Raw genomic sequence first — 25,689 nt, 5'->3', positions numbered from 1 at the left:
TGTGTTCCTTGTTCTTCATGATGCTCTCTGCGCTTTAAACGGACCTCTGAGACTATCACAGTGCAGGTGCATTTATACGGAGACTTGATTACACACAGGTGGATTCTATTTATCATCATTAGTCATTTAGGTCAACATTGGATCATTCAGAGATCCTCACTGAACTTCTGGAGAGAGTTTGCTGCACTGAAAGTAAAGGGGCTGAATAATTTTGCACGCCCAATTTTTCAGTTTTTTATTTGTTAAAAAAGTTTGAAATATCCAATAAATTTCGTTCCACTTCATGATTGTGTCCCACTTGTTGTTGATTCTTCACAAAAAATTACAGTTTCATATCTTTATGTTTGAAGCCTGAAATGTGGCAAAAGGTCGCAAAGTTCAAGGGGGCCGAATACTTTCGCAAGGCACTGTATGTATATAATTTGAGTTGCATTCAATAACCATGTATATGTAGGCATGTTTGTTCTTACACATTTTATACAAACCCTACTGTATGAGTCTGTTTGGACTGAAACATGTGTAATCCACTTTAGTTCTGCCTTTTTAAGACATGGTACATATACACACATGTTTGCTAATATCTTCATCAGTGTAAATAAAAGAAGAAAATAGTAGGGTAATACACGGTGAATAAGTATACATGAGAAGAAAATGGATTTAGGAAATTCTGTCAGCTTCTGTCAGCAGTCGGTGAAAGTTCATAATAAATTTGACCGATTTGGCTGACTTACCTGATTCCCTGAAAGGAAATTTGCTTCTGGTTGAATTCAGGGTAAGACAATATTAGTGTTTGTCTGGATGGCAAATGACATTGTCGAACAAGTATGAGGCAGTTTAGAAGGATAACTGAATGGATTACAAGTTGAAATTGAAAAGGAAGGATTAATATTGAAATACTCAGAGATGCGGTGTGTCGATCTAAAAAACCTTTAAAGCTGCAGTGCCCTACAAGTAATTCACTCAGCTTCATCATAAACACAACCTTATTGGATATTTGTTGTATTGTAGGTAATTCCAGCTGCAGGCACACATTCTCTTTCTCTCTGTGAGGCATCTTCTTGCTAAAATGGCATGCTACCAGCTACCTAATGGAAATACATGTTTGGCCCTTTTCAAAAATGTTAAACTGCATAGCTACAATGTTTGAATATTGAGATTTTATAATTTTCTCTATTGCTTAAATTAACTGGTAGGCAACTTGTTTGTCCACATTGTTTTCACATTTCTCAATATTAAGGTGTCACAAGGATGGCTGGAGGATGACATCACAGACCCGGAGCAGCCCTTCACATAGGAATACAACATTTTTTAGTGCTGTTTCTCTTTCATTATTTACCAGGCTTACTAATGTCCTTTTCCAAGGGGCTACTTCAGAAAAGACTCCTAAAATCTGAAGTGGTTTTAGAAATGACCACTAGGGGGGTTTCACCGTAATTTCGGCAAACTGTAACAGCGAGCTAGTAATTGGAAAAAACGCTACATAAAATCAGAATCACAGAAGGGACAGAAATTACAGCTGCACACCCCTTGTGGTCAATATTCAAACCACCTCAGTCAGACATTTGGCTTTTTGCAGACTTTTCTGAAGCAGACCCAATGGCCAAAAAAATAAATAAATAAATAAAAATATTGATCTCATCAGAAAAAGCAACAGATAATTGTAGAATTGTAGAGAGCACACATCATGGGATATTAAACATGTAAGAAGTTCAATATTATGAAAATATAGGTTGTTTAAATTATCCCTTTAATCATCTGTCTAAAAAAAAAAAAAAAGAAACATCACAGCATCTCTACCACAGCACTTCAAAACAAACGTGTTAACATTATTTGAAAGCTGCAATAAAACACACAGAATGAGCCATGGGCCTGTTTTCTAATGAAGGTTAATCAGATGCAGGGTCCTGCATTGAACGCATGTAGGCCATTCGTATTTGTGATGGCTGTGGGAGACGCACTGCGGGGCAGCAGTGTGGAGTAGTGGTTAGGGCTCTGGACTCTTGACCGGAGGGTTGTGGGTTCAATCCCCAGTGGAGGACACTGCTGTTGTACCCTTGAGCAAGGTACTTTACCTAGATTGCTCCAGCAAAAACCCAACTGTATAAATGGGTAATTGTATGTAAAAATAATGTGATATCTGTATAATGTGAAATAATGTATAATGTGATATCTTGTAACAATTGTAAGTCGCCCTGGATAAGGGCGTCTGCTAAGAAATAAATAATAATAATAATAATAATAATAATAAAGAATACCCTTTCATCACTGTGGGAATGAACATGCACTTTGATTGCCAAAAGTAGGCAGGGATTGGGGATATAAAAGCCGGTGGAACACAGCTTAATACATGAACACAAGGGAATGTCGGCTCACATGTTACAATTGCAAGATCTCTAATTGGAACCGTTCATACCATACATTCAGAGAAAACAACAAAAGGGATTTTGTTTGTAGAACTCAGCTTACCAGATTATGAGATTGTATCCCCATGGAAACGGTTCAGACTGCATTTAGTCATATGACAGTGCAAAATGCATGAGAACAGTTTCCTAAATAAAATGTTTTATAACTCGTCAGAGCTACGTCTGCGTTAAGATGATTATTGTTGTTACTGTCGACATGCTGTTGTTGCATCTGTCAGCTTTGGCCTTTTGCTGCTGGCATGTTCTAGTGTTATGAGCTTTGTCACTCTGTTAGATAATAATATCAATTAATCCTATACCCTAAATGAATAAAAAAAAAACCTCTTCTTAAATCCGTATAATCATACCATAGAGCTGTAGGCTTGCCACCTGTCAAGGATTTGCATGGACAGTTCTTGAACTGAGCATGTTTCATGGGTCCAGGCTGAGTTGACAGCCATTTTACATTGATTATTACAGTATATCATTCTGTGGTCATTTAAGTGGCTGTAGGGATTTTCATTTATTTATAAACCGTATACTTTACACTAAGGTTTGGGAAGTGAGCTTCACTTGCCCCCAGAGGGAGTCTGTTGCAGAGGTGGAGCAGCATGGGTGCAATTATGTAATGCTAACACTGCATAAAATGCCATCCAATTTTCTACAGTATATTACAGTTGTTATTTGTTGGGTTTTTACCGCATTTACAATATATGTTAAGATCCTTTGGAAAAGAATTGCAAAACTATAAAATCCCTCATTATTATATCTGTGTATAGATATATACACATACAGAAAACTACATCCTGAGAGGGAGAAGAAGTCGCTGTGCGTTAAGACAAAAGCACATCTCATGCAGTACAAAGACATATAATACATTATACAAGCTGGGGGCTTTACCCCTTGACTTCACAGGGCAAGAGCCAGGGCTGGAGTGAAAGGTTGCTACTTGGAGAGGTAGTTTGAGGAGTGGCCTCTGGGGATAGGATAGGAAAGGAAAGAGGTTCCTGATCGGCGGGAGCCTTCTTGGCCAGAGGAGAGAGAGCAGCCTCGAAGGCAGGTTGTTCAGCAGCCTCGGGAACCAGAAAACACATGAGATAGACTGGCTCGGTGGAGCCCACGACAGGCTCTGCGGAGCGGTAGTCATGTAAGAGGAATAGGCTCTTGCGCTGAAGAACCTGGAAAAGGAATGACAGAAGAGAGAGCTGGGAATAGAGTCCAGTCTCAATCTGAGAAAGATAAAGAGCAGGAGCTGCTAAAGAATAGAGTGTGTTGCTGGGGGTCCCCTCTGACTCACACCGTGATAACCCCCCCCCCCCCCCCCCCGGCTCACCGCAGAACCCTACACCTGTGGGACAAACAATAGTTCACGTTCCGATGCATAACATTTATGAAAGGAGGAAAAAAGGACATACAAGACAAACAAGATGGATTATATTTATTTTATTCAGGACAAAAGAATGGGTAGAGTGAATTATGTGTTTACCTGCCGCACTAGGGGGGGAAACCTCTGATGGACCCGACGGATCAGGTAGCCCCCACTCCGGGCATGCTAACTATTTTTTTTGGCGAGCTGTGGCAATATCAGAAACCGGTGTGCGTATGTATGATTCTACTGCTGAGGAGCACCAACGCCCTAGGCTCTTAATTAGATGCTGATTGATACTGGCTTTTGCTGTTGAGAACCAATGTCTTGTAACTACTGCACAGGAGGAACTGGTGAACAGCGGATTGATCATGAGGATGTATCTGGACATGGAAGTGTAGGGTGTATTTACAGCTATGTAAATTGACCCTGATGAAGTTGATCTGTCCTAGAGATGCGGAGCATAATTAGGAAATGAGAATCTGGAACTAAGAAGATGTCATTGGAATGGATGCCGAGCAAAGGGAAGCTGGAAAGGGATGAGACTGTATATTCGGGGCATCTGAGGAATCCAAAGAAAGCAGTTAAGAACACGACTTCCATGAGGAGATCGTCGAAGGGGGTGAAATAACCTTTTCACACAAGATTAACATGAGCGACTGTAGAATATCTGAAGATATAGGATGTCGAGATGGGGAAGTAGGAGGGGAGCTCTTAGATATGCCACGGAGCGTCAGGTGGATTGCTGGAATGGAGATAGGTACAGCACAATGGAGATAGGTACAGCACAATGCATCTTCTCCCTAGGTGAGGTTCTTCAATAAACGATGGTTATGTGGTTTTAAAGTGACAGATAACTCTCCACAATCGACAACACGGTGATCTATGAACTCAGAAGTAGCAATGAGAATGGAGGCAAGATTAACATCTTTACCTTCTATGATAGTGCGGTGAATCTGAGTGGAAAGAGACTGACGGTGGATGGAAGCAGGAGCTTGAGAGCCGGATGCTAATGAAGAAGCCAGGTTATATATCGGAAGGTCTGCTTTAGGGACTGAAGCTGGGAGTCCAGGGGGAGGAGCCTGCTGGGTGGCTGCTCTATAGGATTCCAGGAAGCAATAAGCATTATTATTATTTGTTTATTTAGCAGACGCCTTTATCCAAGGCGACTTACAGAGACTAGGGTGTGTGAACTATGCATCAGCTGCAGAGTCACTTACAATTACGTCTCACCCGAAAGACGGAGCACAAGGAGGTTAAGTGACTTACTCAGGGTCACACAATGAGTCAGTGGCTGAGGTGGGATTTGAACTGGGGACCTCCTGGTTACAAGCCCCTTTCTTTAACCACTGGACCACACAGCCTCCTATGATAAATAACTCAAGTCCATTCCTTAATCCTTGTCTATCCTTTTTATCTGGGGATTCAGAGCAGGCATATCACTATGGGATAGTAAGCCTGCAGGGAGACAATGCCATGCCTCTGATGTTCTGTTAAAAGAGAAAGGAATCTTTCTGTATTTTAGTAGTCTAGCACAGCTGGGGGGCAACATGTTTCTCAGTTTGAGTTGGTTTTGCTGTTTGGCATTAGGGGGTCTACCTCTGGTATGCAGTTCCTGTATTTCGCATTGTAGCTGTTTCTACCATAACCTCAGTGATGGGTCTAAAGCAAGGTATGTAGGTTGTTTATTTTTTATTATTCTTATTTTTAATGTTCTTAACTATGAAAAACAAACGCATTATTTGTTAAATCTGATTTATGTTATACTCTGTTTTTCTTTCCATTTGTATTTTGGTCCCTGGTATATTGAATAAAGGATTAATTCACCCTTGCTTTTTAATCTTCTTTCCCAATGATGTGCAGGATGTGTTGTATGGTGCACTCCAATTAGTGTGACTGAATAAATATTAACCAACACACAAAACTAACAACATTAAGGCACATTTTGACAGGATGTAAGGTGGCTCTTAGCCAAGGACGGTTTACTTGGCGCCATGACCAGGTGCTGCGATGTTTGGCCTTAGCATTGGAAGACAAGCGTAACATGACCAATAAGTTGCCACCTGTTCCATCAAAACATTACACACAAAAGACAACATTCCTCCGCCCAGGAGAGCAACCACCAAGAAAAGGTGTTAAAACCAATCCTCGCCCAGGACAACTGGAAGCTGCTAGAGACTGGAATATGCTGGCAGATGTTGGTCAACGGCTTATTTTTCCACCTGAGATTGCCACCACTAACCTTCGACCAGATATTGTCTTGTGGTCTGGATCAGCACGCCTTGTTCACCTGGTAGAGTTAACAGTGCCATGGGAGGACGCTGTAGATGAGGCGTATGAGAGGAAGAAACTGCGGTATGCTCAACTAGCCACTGAAGCGGAACAGCGAGGATGGAGAGTTCGGGTTTACCCAGTGGAAGTGGGTTGTCGAGGATTTGTGGCACACTCTACAACCCGGTTTCTCAGAGACGTCGGATTCAGTGGCCAAGAGTTGCGTCGCACAGTGAAGAACTTATCTGAAGCAGCAGAGAGGAGCAGCAACTGGCTGTGGTTGAGACGGAAAGATTCTGGCTGGGGACAGGTAAGTAAGCTGGGCTGAGTTGAGTGGGGGACGGAGGGGGGTGATGCTGGGACGCCAGAATCACCGTCGAGCCCTCTTGAGGTGTCGTGGGCTAGTCGACGAAACACTGAGGATGGAAGGTGCCCACTTGAAAACCCCAGAGATGTACCCTACTTAGCTCAATCCAGACGGTTGTCATGCTGATGCGCTGGGGAGGCCGCACTTTGGTTGATCCCCGGAGCCAGCATCGCAGCCGTTGTGTGTGCTGATGCGCCAGGGAGGCAAAATAAGCTGATCCCTGGAGCCAGCATTACACTTCAGCCATTAACACCAGACAGAAGGATATCTACATCATCATATGGAAGGAAACGTAAATGGATGGAGACGCATATGGATCACATTAGTTTACTGTAAAGCTACGTCTTAGTTGGTGCTTATCTTGGCGAGAGCCGAGTTCAAATCAGCATGAAGTTTTAACATCTACTCTCGTGTAATGGAAATCATGAAGATCTGGATACGTCCAGTGACTGCTGTGAATAGTGCAGCTGGCAACAAGGGAAAGACCTTGTGACAGCCTGGAGAGACAGCTGACAGGAGGAAAGAGACCCCATTGGGGCTGGTAAGGGTTAGCTACCCTTGTCGGCAGTATCCAGCTCTGTGTTTACAGGATGCTGGAGACACCCGCCCAAGGCTTCTAAGAAATTAAAGAGAAAAATACCCCTAGAGTCTGCGAGAGCGGGGGCGGAAGATGACTCAACGTTGGACAACACGGTTAACGACTTAGGAACGGAAACGGATATGAGTATGGAGAGTACTTCACAAAAGACTAGTTCAAGATCTGCAGTTAACAAAGACATGGAACTCCAGGTTTGTGTCTGCGGCTGGAGCAAGGCGACAACGGTCAGGGGTTTGAAGATTCATCAAGGGAGAATGAAATGCTTGAGGGAGAAGGGACAAGGGCCTCGCATTGATCAGTACTTCTTACGAAGTCAGTCAAGTCAGTCGAATGAAATCCAGCGACAGGAAGCAAACCACAGTTCGCAGGATATCAGCACCCCTGTCATAGATGTGAGGAGGACTTGCATGGACACAGTTAGTGATGAACCTAATGATCCTTGTGAACCCGGTCAGACAAACCAGCATAAGAGAGAAAAGAACCTCAACGGGCACAAGCCTGGAGTTAAATGGCCAAGAGCTTGTGAGAAAACTGCATGGGACACAGTAAACACAGATCTCTGCGTTGCATTGGAAAGATTAAGTGGAACAGTTGAAAAGAAGCTGGATAAATTTGGGGACATCATCTACGCATATGGAAGTGAGAGGTTTGGAGTTGAAAAAAGGAAGGAAAAAGTACAAACTATTCCTGGAAAGTCTAGACGGCAGCAGGAGATTGAACGCTTAGTTAGAGAAAGGAGACAGCTGAGGAACCAATGGAGAAGAGCAGAACAAAGTCAGAAGGAGGGACTCAATCTCTTACAAAGGGTCATAAAAGATAAGCTTGCAACATTGCGCAGAGCTGAGCGCCTACGGAAACGCTACAAAAAGAAGGAGCGTGCGAGAGCTAACTTTTATAAAGACCCATTCAAATTTGTAAAGAAGTTATTCACCAGTGAGAAGAATGGCACACTAAAAGCATCTAAGGTTGAGCTGGAGAGATATTTGGAGGAAACACATACAGATTCAAAAAGGCAGGAGCCTATGTCAATTCCGTCAGACATCCCACCTATCAATCCACCAGAATACCAAATGGAGGACTGTGCACCTAAGTGGAAAGAAATAGAGCAAGCTGTGAAAAAAGCAAGGGCTTCATCATCTCCAGGGCCTAATGGAGTTCCGTACAGAGTGTACAAGAGTGCTTCAGGAGTTCTACGAATTCTGTGGAAATTGATGAAAGTGGCATGGGAAAAACAGGTTGTACCAAGAGCATGGCGCCGAGCAGGTGGAGTCTTTATACCTAAAGAAAAAGATTCTACAAGCATCAGTCAGTTTCGTCCCATTTCCCTATTAAACGTAGAAGGCAAGATTTTCTTCAGCATTATTGCTCAGAGATTGTCAGCTTACCTATTAAAGAACTGCTTCATTGACACTTCAATACAAAAAGCGGGCATTCCAGGTTTCCCAGGTTGCTTAGAACACATCAATGTGATCTGGCAACAAATTCAATCAGCTAAAAAGGAGAGGAAGGAGCTCCATGTGACATTCCTGGATTTGGCTAATGCATATGGTTCAGTGCCACATGAACTACTTTGGGCAGCATTTGATTTTTTCAGTGTACCGATGACAATAACAAATTTAGTGAAAGCCTATTTTGGAGATTTGCAATTCAGTTTTTCAACTTCAGAATTCAGCACTACATGGCAATGCCTAGAGGTTGGAATAATGGCAGGATGCACCATTTCTCCACTGGCTTTTACCATGGCAATGGAAGTAATCATTAGGGCATCAAAATGGGTAGTAGGAGGAGAGCGCTTGGCTTCTGGAATGCGACTACCACCAATTCGAGCATACATGGATGACATGACAACCATGACTACAACAGTAGCCTGCACTAATCGATTATTGGGCAAATTAACCAATAACATTGAATGGGCACGAATGCAATTCAAGCCCACTAAATCAAGGAGCATCTCTATAATTAAAGGCAAAGTAGTAGATAAAACATTCTTCATTAATGGTGAGGCAATACCAACAGTGTCTGAGAAGCCAGTGAAGAGTCTTGGGAGATGGTACGACGGGGATCTAAAGGACACAGTTCGTGTGGGAGAAGTTAGACAACAAGCAGTGGAAGGGTTGAAGAGCATAGACAGCTGCGCTCTACCAGGTAAACTAAAACTCTGGTGCTTTCAGTTTGGTCTACTGCCGAGGTTGCTGTGGCCACTGACTGTGTACGAGGTTTCTTTGACAACAGTAGAGAAGCTGGAAGCTTTAATCAGTTCATACATCAGGAAATGGTTGGGAGTTCCACGCTGCCTCAGCAGAGTGGGACTTTATGGTAAAGGAATACTGCAGCTACCAGTCTCTGCTCTAACCGAGGAGTTTAAGTGCGCCAAGGTCAGACTGGAAATGACATTAGTAGAGTCACGCGATAAATGCGTAAGGGAGGCAGCACCTGTGTTGAAAACTGGAAGAAAGTGGGCGGCAAAGAAAGCTGTGGAAGATGCAAAGGCTGCCCTTCGAATTGGTGATATCATGGGGCAAGTTCAGCATGGAAGAGGGGGTCTTGGTTTCAGTTCAACTCCTCCTACATGGCACAAGGCGGCCCCAGCTCAAAGAAGGAAGCTGGTAGTCAACGAGGTGCAAAAGCAGGAGGAGAGGATGAGGTGTATAAAGGCCATTTCCCAGGCCAAACAGGGAGAATGGATGAGATGGGAGAGTGTGGAACAACGCAAGATTGGCTGGCAAGACCTATGGTCAATGGAACAGAGCAGGATCAGTTTCCTCATCAGGTCAACATATGATGTTCTCCCATCACCACAGAACCTAAACCTCTGGGTAGGAGAGGATCCCTCATGTCCTTTGTGTTCATCACCTGCAACATTAAGGCACATTTTGACAGGATGTAAGGTGGCTCTTAGCCAAGGACGGTTTACTTGGCGCCATGACCAGGTGCTGCGATGTTTGGCCTTAGCATTGGAAGACAAGCGTAACATGACCAATAAGTTGCCACCTGTTCCATCAAAACATTACACACAAAAGACAACATTCCTCCGCCCAGGAGAGCAACCACCAAGAAAAGGTGTTAAAACCAATCCTCGCCCAGGACAACTGGAAGCTGCTAGAGACTGGAATATGCTGGCAGATGTTGGTCAACGGCTTATTTTTCCACCTGAGATTGCCACCACTAACCTTCGACCAGATATTGTCTTGTGGTCTGGATCAGCACGCCTTGTTCACCTGGTAGAGTTAACAGTGCCATGGGAGGACGCTGTAGATGAGGCGTATGAGAGGAAGAAACTGCGGTATGCTCAACTAGCCACTGAAGCGGAACAGCGAGGATGGAGAGTTCGGGTTTACCCAGTGGAAGTGGGTTGTCGAGGATTTGTGGCACACTCTACAACCCGGTTTCTCAGAGACGTCGGATTCAGTGGCCAAGAGTTGCGTCGCACAGTGAAGAACTTATCTGAAGCAGCAGAGAGGAGCAGCAACTGGCTGTGGTTGAGACGGAAAGATTCTGGCTGGGGACAGGTAAGTAAGCTGGGCTGAGTTGAGTGGGGGACGGAGGGGGGTGATGCTGGGACGCCAGAATCACCGTCGAGCCCTCTTGAGGTGTCGTGGGCTAGTCGACGAAACACTGAGGATGGAAGGTGCCCACTTGAAAACCCCAGAGATGTACCCTACTTAGCTCAATCCAGACGGTTGTCATGCTGATGCGCTGGGGAGGCCGCACTTTGGTTGATCCCCGGAGCCAGCATCGCAGCCGTTGTGTGTGCTGATGCGCCAGGGAGGCAAAATAAGCTGATCCCTGGAGCCAGCATTACACTTCAGCCATTAACACCAGACAGAAGGATATCTACATCATCATATGGAAGGAAACGTAAATGGATGGAGACGCATATGGATCACATTAGTTTACTGTAAAGCTACGTCTTAGTTGGTGCTTATCTTGGCGAGAGCCGAGTTCAAATCAGCATGAAGTTTTAACATCTACTCTCGTGTAATGGAAATCATAACAAGTATAACAATTCAGTTGATTAATTGTGTTTAAAAACATACAAATTCAACCCTATTATTATTATTATTATTATTATTATTATTATTATTATTATTATTATTATTATTATTATTATTATTATTTCTCATACAATTTGCATAGCCTACAATAATATTTAATATTTGTGCTATGAAAAGTAAAGTTTATATATATATAAAGGTTTAAAAGATTAAAAAAAATATTTTATTTTCAGGACGTTTCTGGCAAAAGCCCTTCTTCAGCTGTTTAAAAAGAAAAGTAAACACAGTGCAGTAAACTTTTTGTTATTCAAGAATTGTAATTATACAAAAGTTCTGTGGATGCTGACATGATTATTAGAATAAAATGTTCATTGCCAGAGGTTCCAAAGTTCCCAGTTTGAAGATAAACTCTCGTTCCTTTTGTTTCCGAGCAACATTTGTTCCATAGCACTGATTGATCACACAGACTGTGTTGTCTTCAGCAGTGTAATCTTCAATCGTGTTGAAGTGACGGGCTACTGGAAATGCACTGGTGTTAATGCGAATGCTTCTTAAGTGTTCTACAAACCGGTCTGCTAAATGCCTTTTAGTTTCCCCAATATACAGTTTGTTGCATTTCTTGCAGATAATGCAGTAGACTATTCCTTTAGAGGTACAGGTAAAATGTTCATGAATGTTGAATGAAGATTTAATGCCTCTAATCTCTGTTTCAGAATGCATGTATTTACAGGTATTACATCGTGGTCTATTACATGGAAATGTGCCTTTCAAAGGTTCCCCAGAAGGACGAATAGCACTGTGTACCACATATTCTGTTATATTCTTGACTCTTGACATCGAGGGGGGGGGGTCTTGAAAATAGGCGCTGTAGATGGGTCTTGTTGTAAAATTGTAAAGTTTCTTTGCACAGTTGTCTGTATCTTTCTGTTGGTCGGGTGGTAAGTGAGGACCAGAGGGATTCTATCATCTGTGTGTTGTATATTGTTATTATATAAAGCATTTTGTTTCTATTTATATTTGAAATGCGGGATTTAGCTTTAGTCATGATCTTGTCCGTAAAGCCACAATTTCCAAAAAACACACATTTCCTCACTATTGGCGAAGGAATCTTGATTGTCGCTGCACACACGTCTGTCTTAACAGTTGTGAATAGGGAATCGAGTCACAGCAAGCCTTAGGGTGTGAGGAGTCATACTGCAGATATGAATGAGAATCAGCTGGTTTGTAGTACACAGTGGTGTTAATGGTGGAATTCAAAACAGTGATGGAAATGTCTAAGAAAGATACACAAAGCATGTGTAAACTTAAACATGTAGTTGATATGAATGACACTTTCATTGGACATATATATTTATATATATATATTGTATACTGTTGATGAAATAATATGAAATTATGATCAACTTTGGATATGTCAATTGCATTATGCTGAATCAATTATTATATGTATTTAAAAAAAAAAAAAAAATCACTTTAATTCATGTGGCAGATTGCTGCATAACATATGTAGCACCCGGGAGGGGCACTCGTTCTTTCTGATCAGGGTGGGATCAGCCAGGCAGAACACCAAAAGGAAAATATAACCTATACAACACTACTATGTCGGGCAATGAACATCATTTTATTAAATACAGGTGGTAAACTATACTTAACAAACAGGGCAGATCTAGAATACACATTCACGGCAAGTGGTTTGCACTGCCTGTTAATTAAAAAAATAACTAAACACAGAATTACAATTTGAAACTAAAGGGCAGTGCAGCTCAATATCTGCACAGAGACGTAGCTCACAAAAAAACAGCATTAAAACCAATACAGCCCTTCTCCAGCACTCCTCTAAAACCCCAATGCCTTTTAAAATACTAGTTTAAAAACACATAAACAAAATGGAGACCAGCAGCGCAGGTAGGGTGATACGCCTTTAAATTCGGCGGCTGTTTCTTTCCTATTTGTCTTTCTACCACCCGCCAAATCAGAGCCCCGCACCGAACGAGTGGGAGAGAGCACAACTTGAGGTGTGGTGCCAGGAGAAGCCGTGGCGCTCAGAGAGGGAGCGGGATGTGGTCATTCAGGTGGGGCAAGGTTGCCCCAATGGTTTCTTGAAACTTGGCTTGTGTTTCTGATATCTCCACTTTAAGTGGCTGGGCACTTTTTATAACTTGGTGTTTTTTTCACATTTTCCAATGTGTTACGGCTATATATATATATATATATATATATATATATATATATATATATATATATATATATATATATACACACACACACACACACACACACACACACACACGGGCAGATCACACATTTAATAACACATTTATTTTTGAAAAAAAATGAGGTGTATAAATGATGGACATTGACGAAATGTTTTTGGTTTCTTTTTAATCAAACGATCATTCATCCTTGACCATGACACGCTTGAGTGACTATGACTGATGCATATGCATTTAATCACTTAATTAGTGAGACAGGAGGAGGAGGCTGTGTGGTCCAGTGGTTAAAGAAAAGGGCTTGTAACCAAGAGGTCCCCGGTTCAAATCCCACATCAGCCACAGACTCATTGTGTGACCCTGAGCAAGTCACTTAACCTCCTTGTGCTCCGTCTTTCGGGTGATACGTAATTGTAAGTGACTCTGCAGCTGATGCATAGTTCACACACCCTAGTCTCTGCAAGTTGCCTTGGATAAAGGCGTCTGCTAAATAAACAAATAATAATAATATATACATATAGGCTAACAGGCAAGTAATAATACACGCGACATACCGTACATTATTGTAAGGTATTTTATAGTCATAACACATGTTTGCATTTATATTAACTATTTTGTCTCGTCTTTGATTTCAGGAGTGTTCTCTGTAACGACCCGGAGATATCTTCAGTACCAGTGAACTTTCCTTTAGATACCTCCAAATTACGAATTGAGAAGACAGCTATTAAGAGGGTTCCAAGTGAAGCCTTTCATTACCTCTCTAACCTGGAGTTTCTCTGGATGTCCTTTAATTCTCTGTCGACTGTAAATGCGGACAGTTTCCGTGGTCTGTATAATCTAGAGGAGCTAAGAATGGATGGCAATGCCCTCACTTATTTTCCCTGGGAATCAATCGCTGACATGCCTAACCTACGGCTACTTGATTTGCACAACAATCAACTTACTTCTATGCCATCAGAGGCAATGGTTTACATGAAAAACATCACATACTTGGATCTATCCAGCAATTATTTGGTTACTGTACCTTCAGAACTAATGGCAACTTGGCTGAGCGTGAAGCCAACCCAAGGTGCCTACATTGACAATTCAAAGATTATTCTAGGTAAGATGGCCCTGTTTTTGTCATTATGTGCAGTATATTTTTGAAGTTTACATTTACATAGTGTTTAAATGCAAATGTGACATACATTATAACATACAAGACTTTTGGGATTAAATTAGAAAAACATTTAAAACACATTTCTAGCCTTTACTTTATTTTTTAATCTTACAGAATAAAATCATTGTCGTAGAAAGTGGAAGGGATAAAACATAAACTGATTCACTAAACGACTAAAGTTAATGTTAATTTAATTTGTAAGGTTTACAGAACAACATAAAGTACCATTGGGTGTTTATTTAATTATATAAATGTAATTTAACAAACAAAATTATTCTTAACCATAGTAAGGATTAAGTAGTTTACAGAGAATCAAGGTGGCAGGTGTGGTGTGGGTGGAAAGGATAGCTTCCACTTAATGAAAACTTAATATAGCTCTCTAAGGGAAATTGCCCACATAACCACCAGAGCCACTGGTAAAAGACAAGTTACCCTTACCCATACTTTGGTTAAGTAGAGCTAAGAACAGTCAAAGCATGGTAAATCAAAGTGGTGTGGCACAGGGGAAAAAAATCATGTCAAGGTAAAAGCATATTATAAACAAGGAAAAAGCATTAAAAATGTAGACATTAATGCCTACTATAATTTGAACACAGAAAATACTTTTAATAAATGTCCCAAATAGACGAACATTATTATGGCAAATACAATATAAGTATTTGGTATTGGATAATGATTATTGGATCCCAGTGAACTATATTCAGTATGGAGACTTTGCAGACCTGTTTATATGTTAACCCAGTTGTTTTGTTTGTTCTTGTCAATAGGCCTCCATGACAACCCCTGGTTTTGTGACTGTCAGCTTTATGATCTGGTCAATTTTCTGAAGTCTCCATCATCTTCAGTGGCATTTATAGATGGCAGACTGAGATGTTCTGAACCCGAGAGTCTCTCTGGAGTCTTATTTAGTGAGGTTGAACCGAGGCAATGCCAAATGTCAACAGTACACACTGCTGTTGCCCGAGTAAAGACTCCGGTGGGTAACAATGTACTACTCCGATGTAGCACCATTGGAGTACCAATCCCAGAGTTCACATGGAAAAGACTTGATGGAAAACAACTGAATGGGACAGGTATGTATTACACTAATTAATGTAGTTAAATATATATATATATATATATATATATATATATATATATATATATATATATATATAACTAACAAACAATCTATTTGTTAATGATAGTAAGCTACAGCAGCTATTCACGTTAATATAAAAGTGCATATTAGTGATGTCGAATGTAACCTACGCTATCTTTTGAAGACATACTGGAAAATAATATATTCTTTATGACTTTAAACACCCAATCATAAATGCTTAGGTAAAATTATAAGAAACAAACAATGATTAAGACAAGTCATTTTTTTTTTTTTTTACTTGATTTAATATATTCTATATTGTGTACGTCTGACTTTAATTCAATGCAGGAAACAGTTGCAACTATTTATATATAAATACTTCATTTTTGTATATTTGAAACAATTGAAAATCGTGCTGTCTTATTTTGCCATCTCCTTTTTTTTAACAGTGCAACAGGAAATCTCAAAAGAGGGGATCATTTGGTCTATATTTAGTATACCTGCTGTATCATATCATGACTCTGGCAAATATGTCTGCAGAGCAACAAACTTTGTGGGGAGTGCCGAAGCTATAATTTCTCTCGTGATAACGGATGTTGCAAATGCTGAAAATCAAACCACTACCCCCACAAAAAAAACATGGATTAGGAGACCAAATGGAGTGGGGAAAGCTGCTTACCAAGAAAAGCTGGTGGCTAGGTATGTCGTTCCAACCACAACTTCACAAACACCAAACATTAAGCCCCTTGGTTATACTGAAATGTATGCAGAACTAGAAAATCATAGCATCGCTAAAAGTGGAATAAATGGACAGACATCTGACCCAAACAGTAGCAATGGCCCACAGGATAGGAACAAAACTAATATGAGCAGCCTTTCAGCAAACGCTTCTTCCCTCCAACAGGAGCTGGAACGAGTGGTTAGGTCAGTAAAGATAATTGGGGACACTGATCATACAGTTACTTTGACCTGGAGAGCTCCTACAGCCAAAAACACCACCATATTTAGTGTCCTGTATGCTATCTTTGGAGAAAGGGACATGCGCAGAATTAATGTCGGCCCAAGCAAGAACAGGATCACCATTGATGGACTCATGCCAAAGACAAAGTACATTGCCTGTGTGTGCGTCAAAGGGCTGATCCCCAAAAAAGAGCAGTGCGTAATCTTCTCAACAGATGAAGCTGCCAGTGCTAGTGGAACCCAAAAGCTCATCAATGTAGTTGTAATCACTGTTGCCTGTGTAATAGCCGTGCCCCTGACACTGATCGTCTGCTGCGGGGCACTGAAAAGGCGCTGCATAAAGATGTTTGGGAGAAAGGCGAAAGATATCCAAGACTCTTATGTCACATTTGAAGCTTTGTCCCCAGGCCCCAAGGCAAAGGGTCTGGAAGGTGAATATCTGACAAGAGTCAACCCAGAAGAGTCTAACCGTCTTCTCTCAGCCAGGTCCAGTCTGGATTCAGAAGCCACTGCTAAAATTGAAGGGCAGCCCAATGAGTATTTCTGTTGATAACCGCTTTCATCATCAACGACTAAAAAGGAGTTTTGTTGGTCCTTGAGCATTTTGCCTGTGTTCCTCCTGTTTCAGGTGCCGTTCACAATATCGCATATGACGGGGTCTGATCAGGTTTTAAACACAAAGCTCTTGCAAGGCCATGCACCTATGGGAATTATGTTACTAACATTGACCCTTTGCTGAAAACTGTGAAATATTAAAAAATATTAAAACGGGAATATTTCAGTTTTGTTGCCAGTTTTACAGTAAATATGGTAACCTTGTTTCAGTCCATATCACCATGTAAAAAAAAATCTAAATTCCCTATCTTCTATTTGTTATGCATTTGTATTTGTGATGCCTCACATCCACTTATTATGACTTTGGGGGAGAAAATGGAATGTAATGCAAATAAATAACAATAAATAATTTTAAAAGACAGGTGTTATGATAATATACTACTTCTCTGAAGTAAAATGTGAAGTGCATGGATTTTTATTTAAAGGGACAAGTCAGTTATCATAAGTTGTATTTAAATGTGTATTACGTGTATCATGTAAGTTTATGTGCCAGTCTTAATGACCTATGAACTAATATATATATATATATATATATATATATATATATATATATATATATATATATATATACATTATGTGGCTATTTAATTGTTTGGAAATAAATCTTTTTTATAATTCTTGTTTTTTGTGTTACTCTGCACTAGCGCTACACATTTCTTAATATGTAAATTTGTTCATACAAAATTTAAAATTAAAAAAAATATATTTAGCCCAGTACAACTATGTTAGTACATCTATTAGAAACACAAATATGAAAGATGTAATGCTAAAATGTGGAATAAGCATGCAACCATTTCAGTACCAGAATAAGCTGAATGTGTTTTAATGTTTAAACAGTGTTTTCTTGTTAAGTAAGAAGCAACTCAGTTGATTAGTAAGTGTAGTCCCATTGGGGAAATACTGGAAATATACTAGTCTGTTTGTTCAAAGGAAAAAAAAAAAAGGTTTTTCACTTGTTAAAGCTGCAATTATGTACAATGTTTACGTGCCAAATACAAGACAATGGTGTATTGTTAAAGAAAGTCAAAGGCTGAAAACATTAGTGTCTGTGAAGTAGTTAGAAATAGGTAACAGTGTCATTGTTTTTTATTGGTTTATTATCCCAAATAAAATGTTAACAACATCTTTTCAAGACTAGTGTTTTCTTAATAAAATGAAGTTAAATGGCTAAGTGTATAAGGACTACTATATACTGTACAGCACACTCTTATTTTGCCAAAATGACAGCTCATCTTCATTAAAAAAAAGATATTCATATTTACAGGCAGCAATATACCCATTGCCTTATCATCTATAGCTTTTTCATATTTCACTGTATATTTTAAGGTATATTGGGTCAAAATAAGACAAGGCGTTTGGAATGATGAGGCACAAAACAAATGGGTTTCAATGATGTTATATATGTTAAACTTTAATGGTCCTATAACTCCTCCACAGCACCTTCACCAGGTACGTCACTACTCACCGATAATACGATTGATGTGTCCCCTGTAGTTAATAAGACTGGACACCTTCAGTTGTATGGTGTCAGCTTTACAAAACGAATTCTGTTACTTTACATGTACACAACAAAACAACACCACTACCAAAACAAACAACAATGGACTGCATATTAGATTTATCTCTGGGAGCGCAGGATGAGTCACGCAGCTTGGACAGCACTAGTTTTCGTCCAGGCTGTGCGAAGAGACTGAACTTTGCTGGGGACTCCGAAGGGGGCGTCACATTGGCTTTTATGCTCCAGGGGTGGGGGATGGGAAACCAGCAGGGATTGCTTCTCCTCATCGCGTAACAGCGAACCCTACTGGTCAGACACTGAGCACATTCCGAGTGGATAAAAAGCAGGGCTGATCTCTGTTCTCTGGGATCAGCAGCCCACCGACCTCTGCTCTGGATTGCTCGCCGTAAAACTGATTCTGGCTTTAGGCTTGTGAGATCAGAGGATGAGGAGAAAAAAATAATTGGACATTCCAAATTGGGGGAAAATAAATTAAAAAAAAATATCTGAGGAAGTCAGTGAGAAATTTGTGGAAGTGTAGAAATACACAAGTACTTCTTCTTATTATTATTCAGCAATGCAGACTTTGAAAATCATGGAATATTTAAGACTTTAAGTTTTAAAATTGCATTTCCTGTACACTGGTGTCACCTAGAATGATTAAAATACATTAGCTGTCAAGGAAATGATTATTAGTATCCTGCTTGTGGTATGCTAACTAACAGTAAATTAATATGCTATTCTTAATTTTAAAATCTATAGGCTGGTTTGGTCAAGTGAGTTGGTTTTTGGCACAGCTCTGTTTGCTTAAATCCTGTCACATGGGAATGGGGAAAATGTTATAGTATGACTGTTCAAATATGTCTATACCGCTCATTATACATTCAACGTATGCCTACATTATTGTAATAGGCATTTAAATATCTTCACAGTTAGAACTCATTGTCTAAATATATTGCTACTCAAAATTCAAAATATGAACATGTTGAAAAGCCAAAAGCATGCACTGTGAGCTGTTGGGATTATGAATTTAGAACTAGAGATGACAAAATGCTAAATCCTAATTTAGCTGGCAGGTGGTGCAACTGCCACCTTAAAGTGCTTGTGGAACCTAAAACATGTTTAATCTCTAATCTAATAAGCTCTTGTAAAATGTTCAAAAATATGTCCTGGCCACGAAACTGCTCCAGCCTCTGGTGCTTATTGTAGTCTTAGTGGTCATGTGTGCTCCTGTACCTCGGTATAAGGGAAACACAATGACTTCAATGAGGAGCGCTTAACACTAGAAGATAGGCCTATACCCATTGTAATCTATTGAAAGGACAAATGTGATCATCAAGGTCATCAGTATCATTTTGCCTAATGTAGTCTTTTCATTTGGATTTTTTTCTTCTCATAAATATTTAGCTTTTGGATAAGGGTATCATTTTATAGCTGAGTTTATGGAATGTAATAGCTTACATTGCATGGCCTAATATAATCACCTTAACCACCAGAATGTGTTTAGGCCGACTTGTGTTTATATTTGTAATAATATAGCCTATAGGTTACTGTAGCAGGGTGATTGCCCTGCACGTGTGTATTTAGTGTGGATATAAGTTGTATGGGGAAATGGGTTTATTGTGTGTTTTGGAGTTGATTTGTTTAATTGAATTATTGTTTTACAGACGGGCGCTCGATTGAGACTTGCTGCCTGCTAGGCTTGGTTGAGGGGAAGGGCAGCAGGTGATTGGCTGTGCTGGACCTCAATCGGCAGGTGGGCGGGTCTTGACCGAGTGTCCGTTAGTTCAAAAGCATCCGCGGGAGATGGTTCGAGGCGACTGTAACGCCATGCCAGAGGGGAGCGGGACGCCTCGTTTTAAGGCTAGCGCTCGCCCTCTGGGGCACCTTTTATTTGTAGTTTTTGTACTGTGTTTTATTTTGCCTTTTGTACAGCTTGCTGTATGTGTCCTCTGTGCGTTACCATGGCTGGTAACGTCACATGACCACCTTTACTTTCATTTCTGTTTGTGTTAATAAATCCTGCGCGCCTGTGCCGGCGTTTCAAATCCACCCCCAGTTGTCTCTCTGTAGTTTGTAAACAGCGGCTATCCACGCAATTGACGTAAGACCCGGTCACAGTTACATAATGTATTGAGTCATTTTACTATGGCATCCTAGGTCGCATTAGCAGCAGAGGATAAACAGATTACTAGGGAGCGAATGCTGCCCTCAACTGGCTCAAGACCTGCATCAATTATCTGACACCTCAATGCTATGAAAAAAAGCACATTTACCCATCTTTCAACGTGTAAACTCCCTCATTCAGCTTACCACTAATAAACGTTTAGAAAATCCATAAACTGTAACCTAACACGGAGCAGCTGACAAGTCTGTACCATCTATAGGTTATTGTTGTATTGCATTTCAATCACACCAGCCGGTGTACAAGCCCCAATTAAGATACTACAGCCTCCACAATGCACCTGACCAGACTCAACTTCCTGCCAAATAGCTTCTGAGGGTCATGTGTGGATTGCCTTGCTTGTTTCTGATGCGATGTCAACAGTTTAAAGGAATTCTTTATTTGTCCTCTCTATTTAGAACAGGAGAAGCTAAAGGTTGGTGAAGTTATTTGAAAGCAGACAATGAAGAATAAAAGGAGAACACCGTTTTCTTTGTTTATAAGGTTTAATTTTTTCACAATTGGGATTCTGTAGCAGGTAGACTGAGGACCATAGACAATTAACTTATGCAAAACTGAAAAGAAACACAAATGGACATTAATTAGACAAGACAAATACTTTAGAGGGGATTTGAACTTTATTTCTGTGAGACCAGTCTTAACTACAGCCTGCGTAAAACTAAGAACTACATTTAAAATATATTCACATTGACTTTGTTTTGACACTAAAGTAAAGAGAAGCTAATTATAGTAAAGGCCCATTTACAACTTTTAGTCACTGGAAATTTTACATACAGTACACACGTGTTAAATGCAGCATAACAGACACCAAAGCATATATTGGACCAACTTTTATGAATATAAATGATAAATATTGTATTTGTAGAACAGTACAAGAGTTCAATAGTAGAATCTCAAAGAATGACCTAAATAAACTGCTATACTGAACTGGCACAAAAGCTATGCAAATCATGATGTACAGACTATGTTGTGCCACTTAATGTGCGCTAATAAGTATGTCAAGTAGATTACTAGCAGAACCTTGTCAGTTTATGTTTCAGTAGGTTTCTGGTTAGAAACAGTATAGTCATTATTATTATTATTATTACTATTATTATTATTATTATTATTATTATTATTATTATTATTATTATTATTATTATTATTATTATTTTACAAATATTTTCTGTTAAGACAGTTTTACATTGATATTATAATTAATTTGTTACAATAACTTTCATATCTATAATATAGGTGAATCCATGATAGTACAATTTGGAAGGAATAATGAAATTCAATAATTAAAAGATTTATGTAGGGATATATATATGTACACATCTTGAGATTACACTTGGTATAGATTCTATAAATATCAACTTCCTGAGTTGTCTGGTATGTCTGGGTGTCTTACAGAGTTAAGAAATACGTCAAGGGAGATTATGGGTAATAAGCTTTGCTAGACTGAACCTGTGGACAAATATCTAGTGCAAATACTTTCCATGAGTTTCTTTAAAAGGAATATGGACTCCATTTATATTATCCTAACAATAGGTTTTGTTTTTCTCCGTATAAATCCAGTTATTTCATCATGTTTGACAGGTTGTTCTTGTACCGATGACAGCTTTGGAAGGTAAGATGATTTTCTTTGTTTGTTATTTTGAACAGTTAGAGAACATCAATGTCACTAATATGCTGAAAGGTAGTCTACCGTATACTGACAAATAAGCACAACTGACTGTCATTATTTGTTAGGAAGTATACGTTTTTTTTAGGGGAAACCAGACTAAAAGAACAAATCCATACAGCAAAGAGGAAAAGTTGTTGAAACAGTTACATCTTCCCAATGACGGGTGCTTAGTTCTATTTAATCTTTCTAACATCTGTTAGATGTATATTACAGCTTATTAAAGTCTAAAGGGACACTGAGATCACTGTTGTTTACATGTGGCACTTCCAGGTACATTGTGTATATGTACATAGTATAATGACATGCCCTTGAAACTAATTATTGCTGATATTGTTATCATTGGCAGATCTGTGCTTTGTATGGCGACCGCCTTAAGAAGAATCCCAGAAAACATCCCCCAAGATGTCAAGAAAATACGGATTGAAAACTCCCACCTTACAGAATTACCCCGAGGGTCATTCTCCAGAGTTGGTGCCTTGGAATATCTGTGGCTGAACTTTAACAACATAACAGTTATGCATATTAAAAGCCTTGAGGGTTTAAATAACCTAACAGAACTCAGGTTGCAGGGAAACAAACTGCGTTCAGTACCTTGGACAGCATTTCAGGATACCCCACACTTAAACATTTTGGATCTGAAGCACAACAGGTTAGACGTTCTCCCAGAATATGCATTAAGACATTTGCCGGGTCTGACCTACTTAGACTTATCCTTCAATCAGCTTACTGTAATTTCCAAAGAGGTCTTTGTAAGCTGGCCTCTATACCACTCAGCTGAACAGCCTGGAAGAAGAGAAGAGAGCCCTCCTAATGTCGTCTTAGCACTCCATGACAATCCTTGGCTTTGTGACTGTCGTCTGAAGGGTTTTGTTCAGTTCATCAAGTCTATCAGCCCACCTGTTATTTTAATGAATTCCTATTTAACTTGTGCAGGCCCACAATTCAGGGCAGGCAAGTTTTTTCATGAAGTTGAATTGAATAACTGCATGAAACCAGTAGCCACCACCCCCACATCTAATGTTACACTGCCATTGGGGGTGAACACGACTCTCACATGCTTGGCTAAAGCAAGGCCTTCCCCAGCAGTCTGGTGGACATATGGTCTGAAGATTATAAGAGGATTTAATGGTAAGGTTTAGTCATATTTTTGCTAACATTCACCATACATGATCATTACAGTAGATCTGATGCAGTCAAATTTTCTGCACATTTACATTTTATTAGATCAGTTATTTTATTATTATATGCTGTTTTGTTCAGAGGGTTTTTCTATTCCCATTGATATTTAGAAAGCAATACAAAACATGAAATAGAATTACATTATAAGTAATTGCAATTAAGAGGGTGTAAGCGGTCTGGTTAGCTGTTTTTTTGGATAATTGACAAACACCCTGAAAGTAACATAGACTATTTGCAAGACCAAACACATGTTAAACAAAGAAATGTTTTACTGGAACCAGGTAGTTGCAGTGGTTAATTGACAATCTGGTTGATAGATTTTCGGGAGAAACAATTATATTAATAGTTAATCCAAATATAAATCGGAACTTTTAATGTATATTTAATCTCACTCCATTTTTAAACAAAATTACACAATGTCAGTTGCAGATTTATAAATACCAACTTTATCAAGAAGAGAACATCTGAGACATTTCTTACACCCTTTGTCTCTTTCTTTTTGTCTGGACAGTGTCACAAACCCGCATTGATGATGATACAATTAAGTCAGAACTGGTGATCCCTGCATTGCACCTCCCAGATAGAGGAAAATATACCTGCACAGCCAACAATTTCATTGGGAACTCCACTGTAAGCATTTTGCTCAATGTGATTGCTCCAGATGCACTTTCCCCTTTCTCACCCATGTTCCCTTCATTATCCTCCTCTTCCTCATCAGAAGAAAACATATACATAGACATTAGGATTGCAAAACAGACTGTGTACGGTATAACACTGGAATGGTATGCAGCTACTGAGAATCCATCTGAAACCTGGTACACCCTGCACTTAGGCAAATATGGAGACATCAGAAAAGAGCTTATTTACATGGGCCCTGGCATCAATAGCTATTCAGTCAATGACTTGTTGCCAGCAACCAAGTACGAGGTGTGTATCACGTTAAAGAACCAGGCCCCCAGAAGAGGTCAGTGTGTCGTGTTTGTGACTGGCAGTGACATCAGCGAACTGGAGCAACGAGAGAAGCTCATCCATATCATAGTTATTGTGTGTGCCATGGTTTTGGCAGTGCCAGCTGGAATGTATGCCTGCACCACTGAAACACGCTTCAGCTGCTTTGACAAGTGCATGGATCTATGCAAGAGGAAACGGTGCCAAGAAAAGAATCTAAAAGCGGGAGAAAGACACAGGTCATTTGACAGCTTGCAGGCAGGGAGTGATGAGGTGCTCTGTAACAGGGACTCCAGTGAGGAGGACAAGAGAAGAAGGCAGAGGTCAGATGATAAGACACAGGCCAAAGCCGAACAAAGAAACGGTGCTGATCTGTATTAGCTGCGGTTAGCTCAGAGCATTGTGGAGATGTAAAAAAAATCTTATTCTAGAACGTTTATAAGAATGTAATTATACACTTATTAAGCGGGCATAAGAAATAAGACATTGGTTTAAGTCTGAATGTTAAGTCTTAGGAATTGATTTAGTGGAAGCTAATACAGTAGATACTGAAGTAAATCAATGCCTTTCTTCTTTAGTGTTTTCTCAATTACAAATATTCCTAGTGTGACAGTACAGCTCTCAACCCCCCTTGAAATGAAAAATGGCAGGCAGTTTCTGATGCAGACAAGCCAGAAGGAGATTGAGTGTACAGAAGGGTTAGAAAAAGAAATGTTGAAACCTTAGGGACACAAAGTCAGTATGTTTTATATGTTAACATGGAAAAGCATATTATTCAATTTTGGTTTTGGTAAGAGATGAATGTATATTTAATAATCTGTACCAAACTACAGTTTATAATTGCACACACAGAGCTTTTTTTATTATTTGATTCTGTTTCATCCAAACGAATAAAAATGAAAATATATGTATTAATTCAAACTTTTTTTTTTCTAAATAAAGCATGATACATAAAGAGCGTTTCTATTTTTAGTTTGTAACCAATGAAACATACCGGGAAAAAAAAAAAAATGAAACCAGAGACTGCAGCAGCATTTACTCCTCATTCAGTTTTATTGCGACAGGGCTACAGCACTCAATGTGCAGTTATCTGATGAGGGTGCTTCAACTCCAGAAGAGTACTTTTGGGAAATGCCAGAAAAAAGCCTCTCTATTACCATGACAGTATGGGATTAAAAATTTACAACAG

General features: G+C 39.8%; 2 protein-coding genes across 2 annotated transcripts; both read left to right on the top strand.

Moving 5' to 3' along the window:
• The first annotated feature begins 5,146 nt into the window (after positions 1–5,146).
• LOC117415829 (leucine-rich repeat, immunoglobulin-like domain and transmembrane domain-containing protein 1) lies at positions 5,147–18,147 on the top strand. The gene is made up of 4 exons (XM_034026675.2): positions 5,147–5,440; positions 13,845–14,311; positions 15,136–15,441; positions 15,899–18,147. Exons 1-4 carry the CDS (start codon positions 5,319–5,321, stop codon positions 16,957–16,959), a joined length of 1,956 nt encoding a protein of 651 aa, XP_033882566.2. The 5' UTR covers positions 5,147–5,318; the 3' UTR covers positions 16,960–18,147.
• A 3,996-nt stretch (positions 18,148–22,143) lies between these two features.
• LOC117414503 (leucine-rich repeat, immunoglobulin-like domain and transmembrane domain-containing protein 2) lies at positions 22,144–25,648 on the top strand. Its single transcript, XM_034024277.3, has 3 exons — positions 22,144–22,316; positions 22,720–23,501; positions 24,064–25,648. The coding sequence occupies exons 1-3, from the start codon at positions 22,186–22,188 to the stop codon at positions 24,879–24,881; spliced, it is 1,731 nt and encodes a 576-aa protein (XP_033880168.3). The 5' UTR covers positions 22,144–22,185; the 3' UTR covers positions 24,882–25,648.
• Positions 25,649–25,689: the final 41 nt, after the last annotated feature.

Source organism: Acipenser ruthenus, chromosome 7 (assembly GCF_902713425.1).
Source record: "Acipenser ruthenus chromosome 7, fAciRut3.2 maternal haplotype, whole genome shotgun sequence".
NCBI classification, from domain to species: Eukaryota; Metazoa; Chordata; class Actinopteri; order Acipenseriformes; family Acipenseridae; genus Acipenser; species Acipenser ruthenus.
This window is presented reverse-complemented; position numbering and strand designations above follow the sequence as displayed.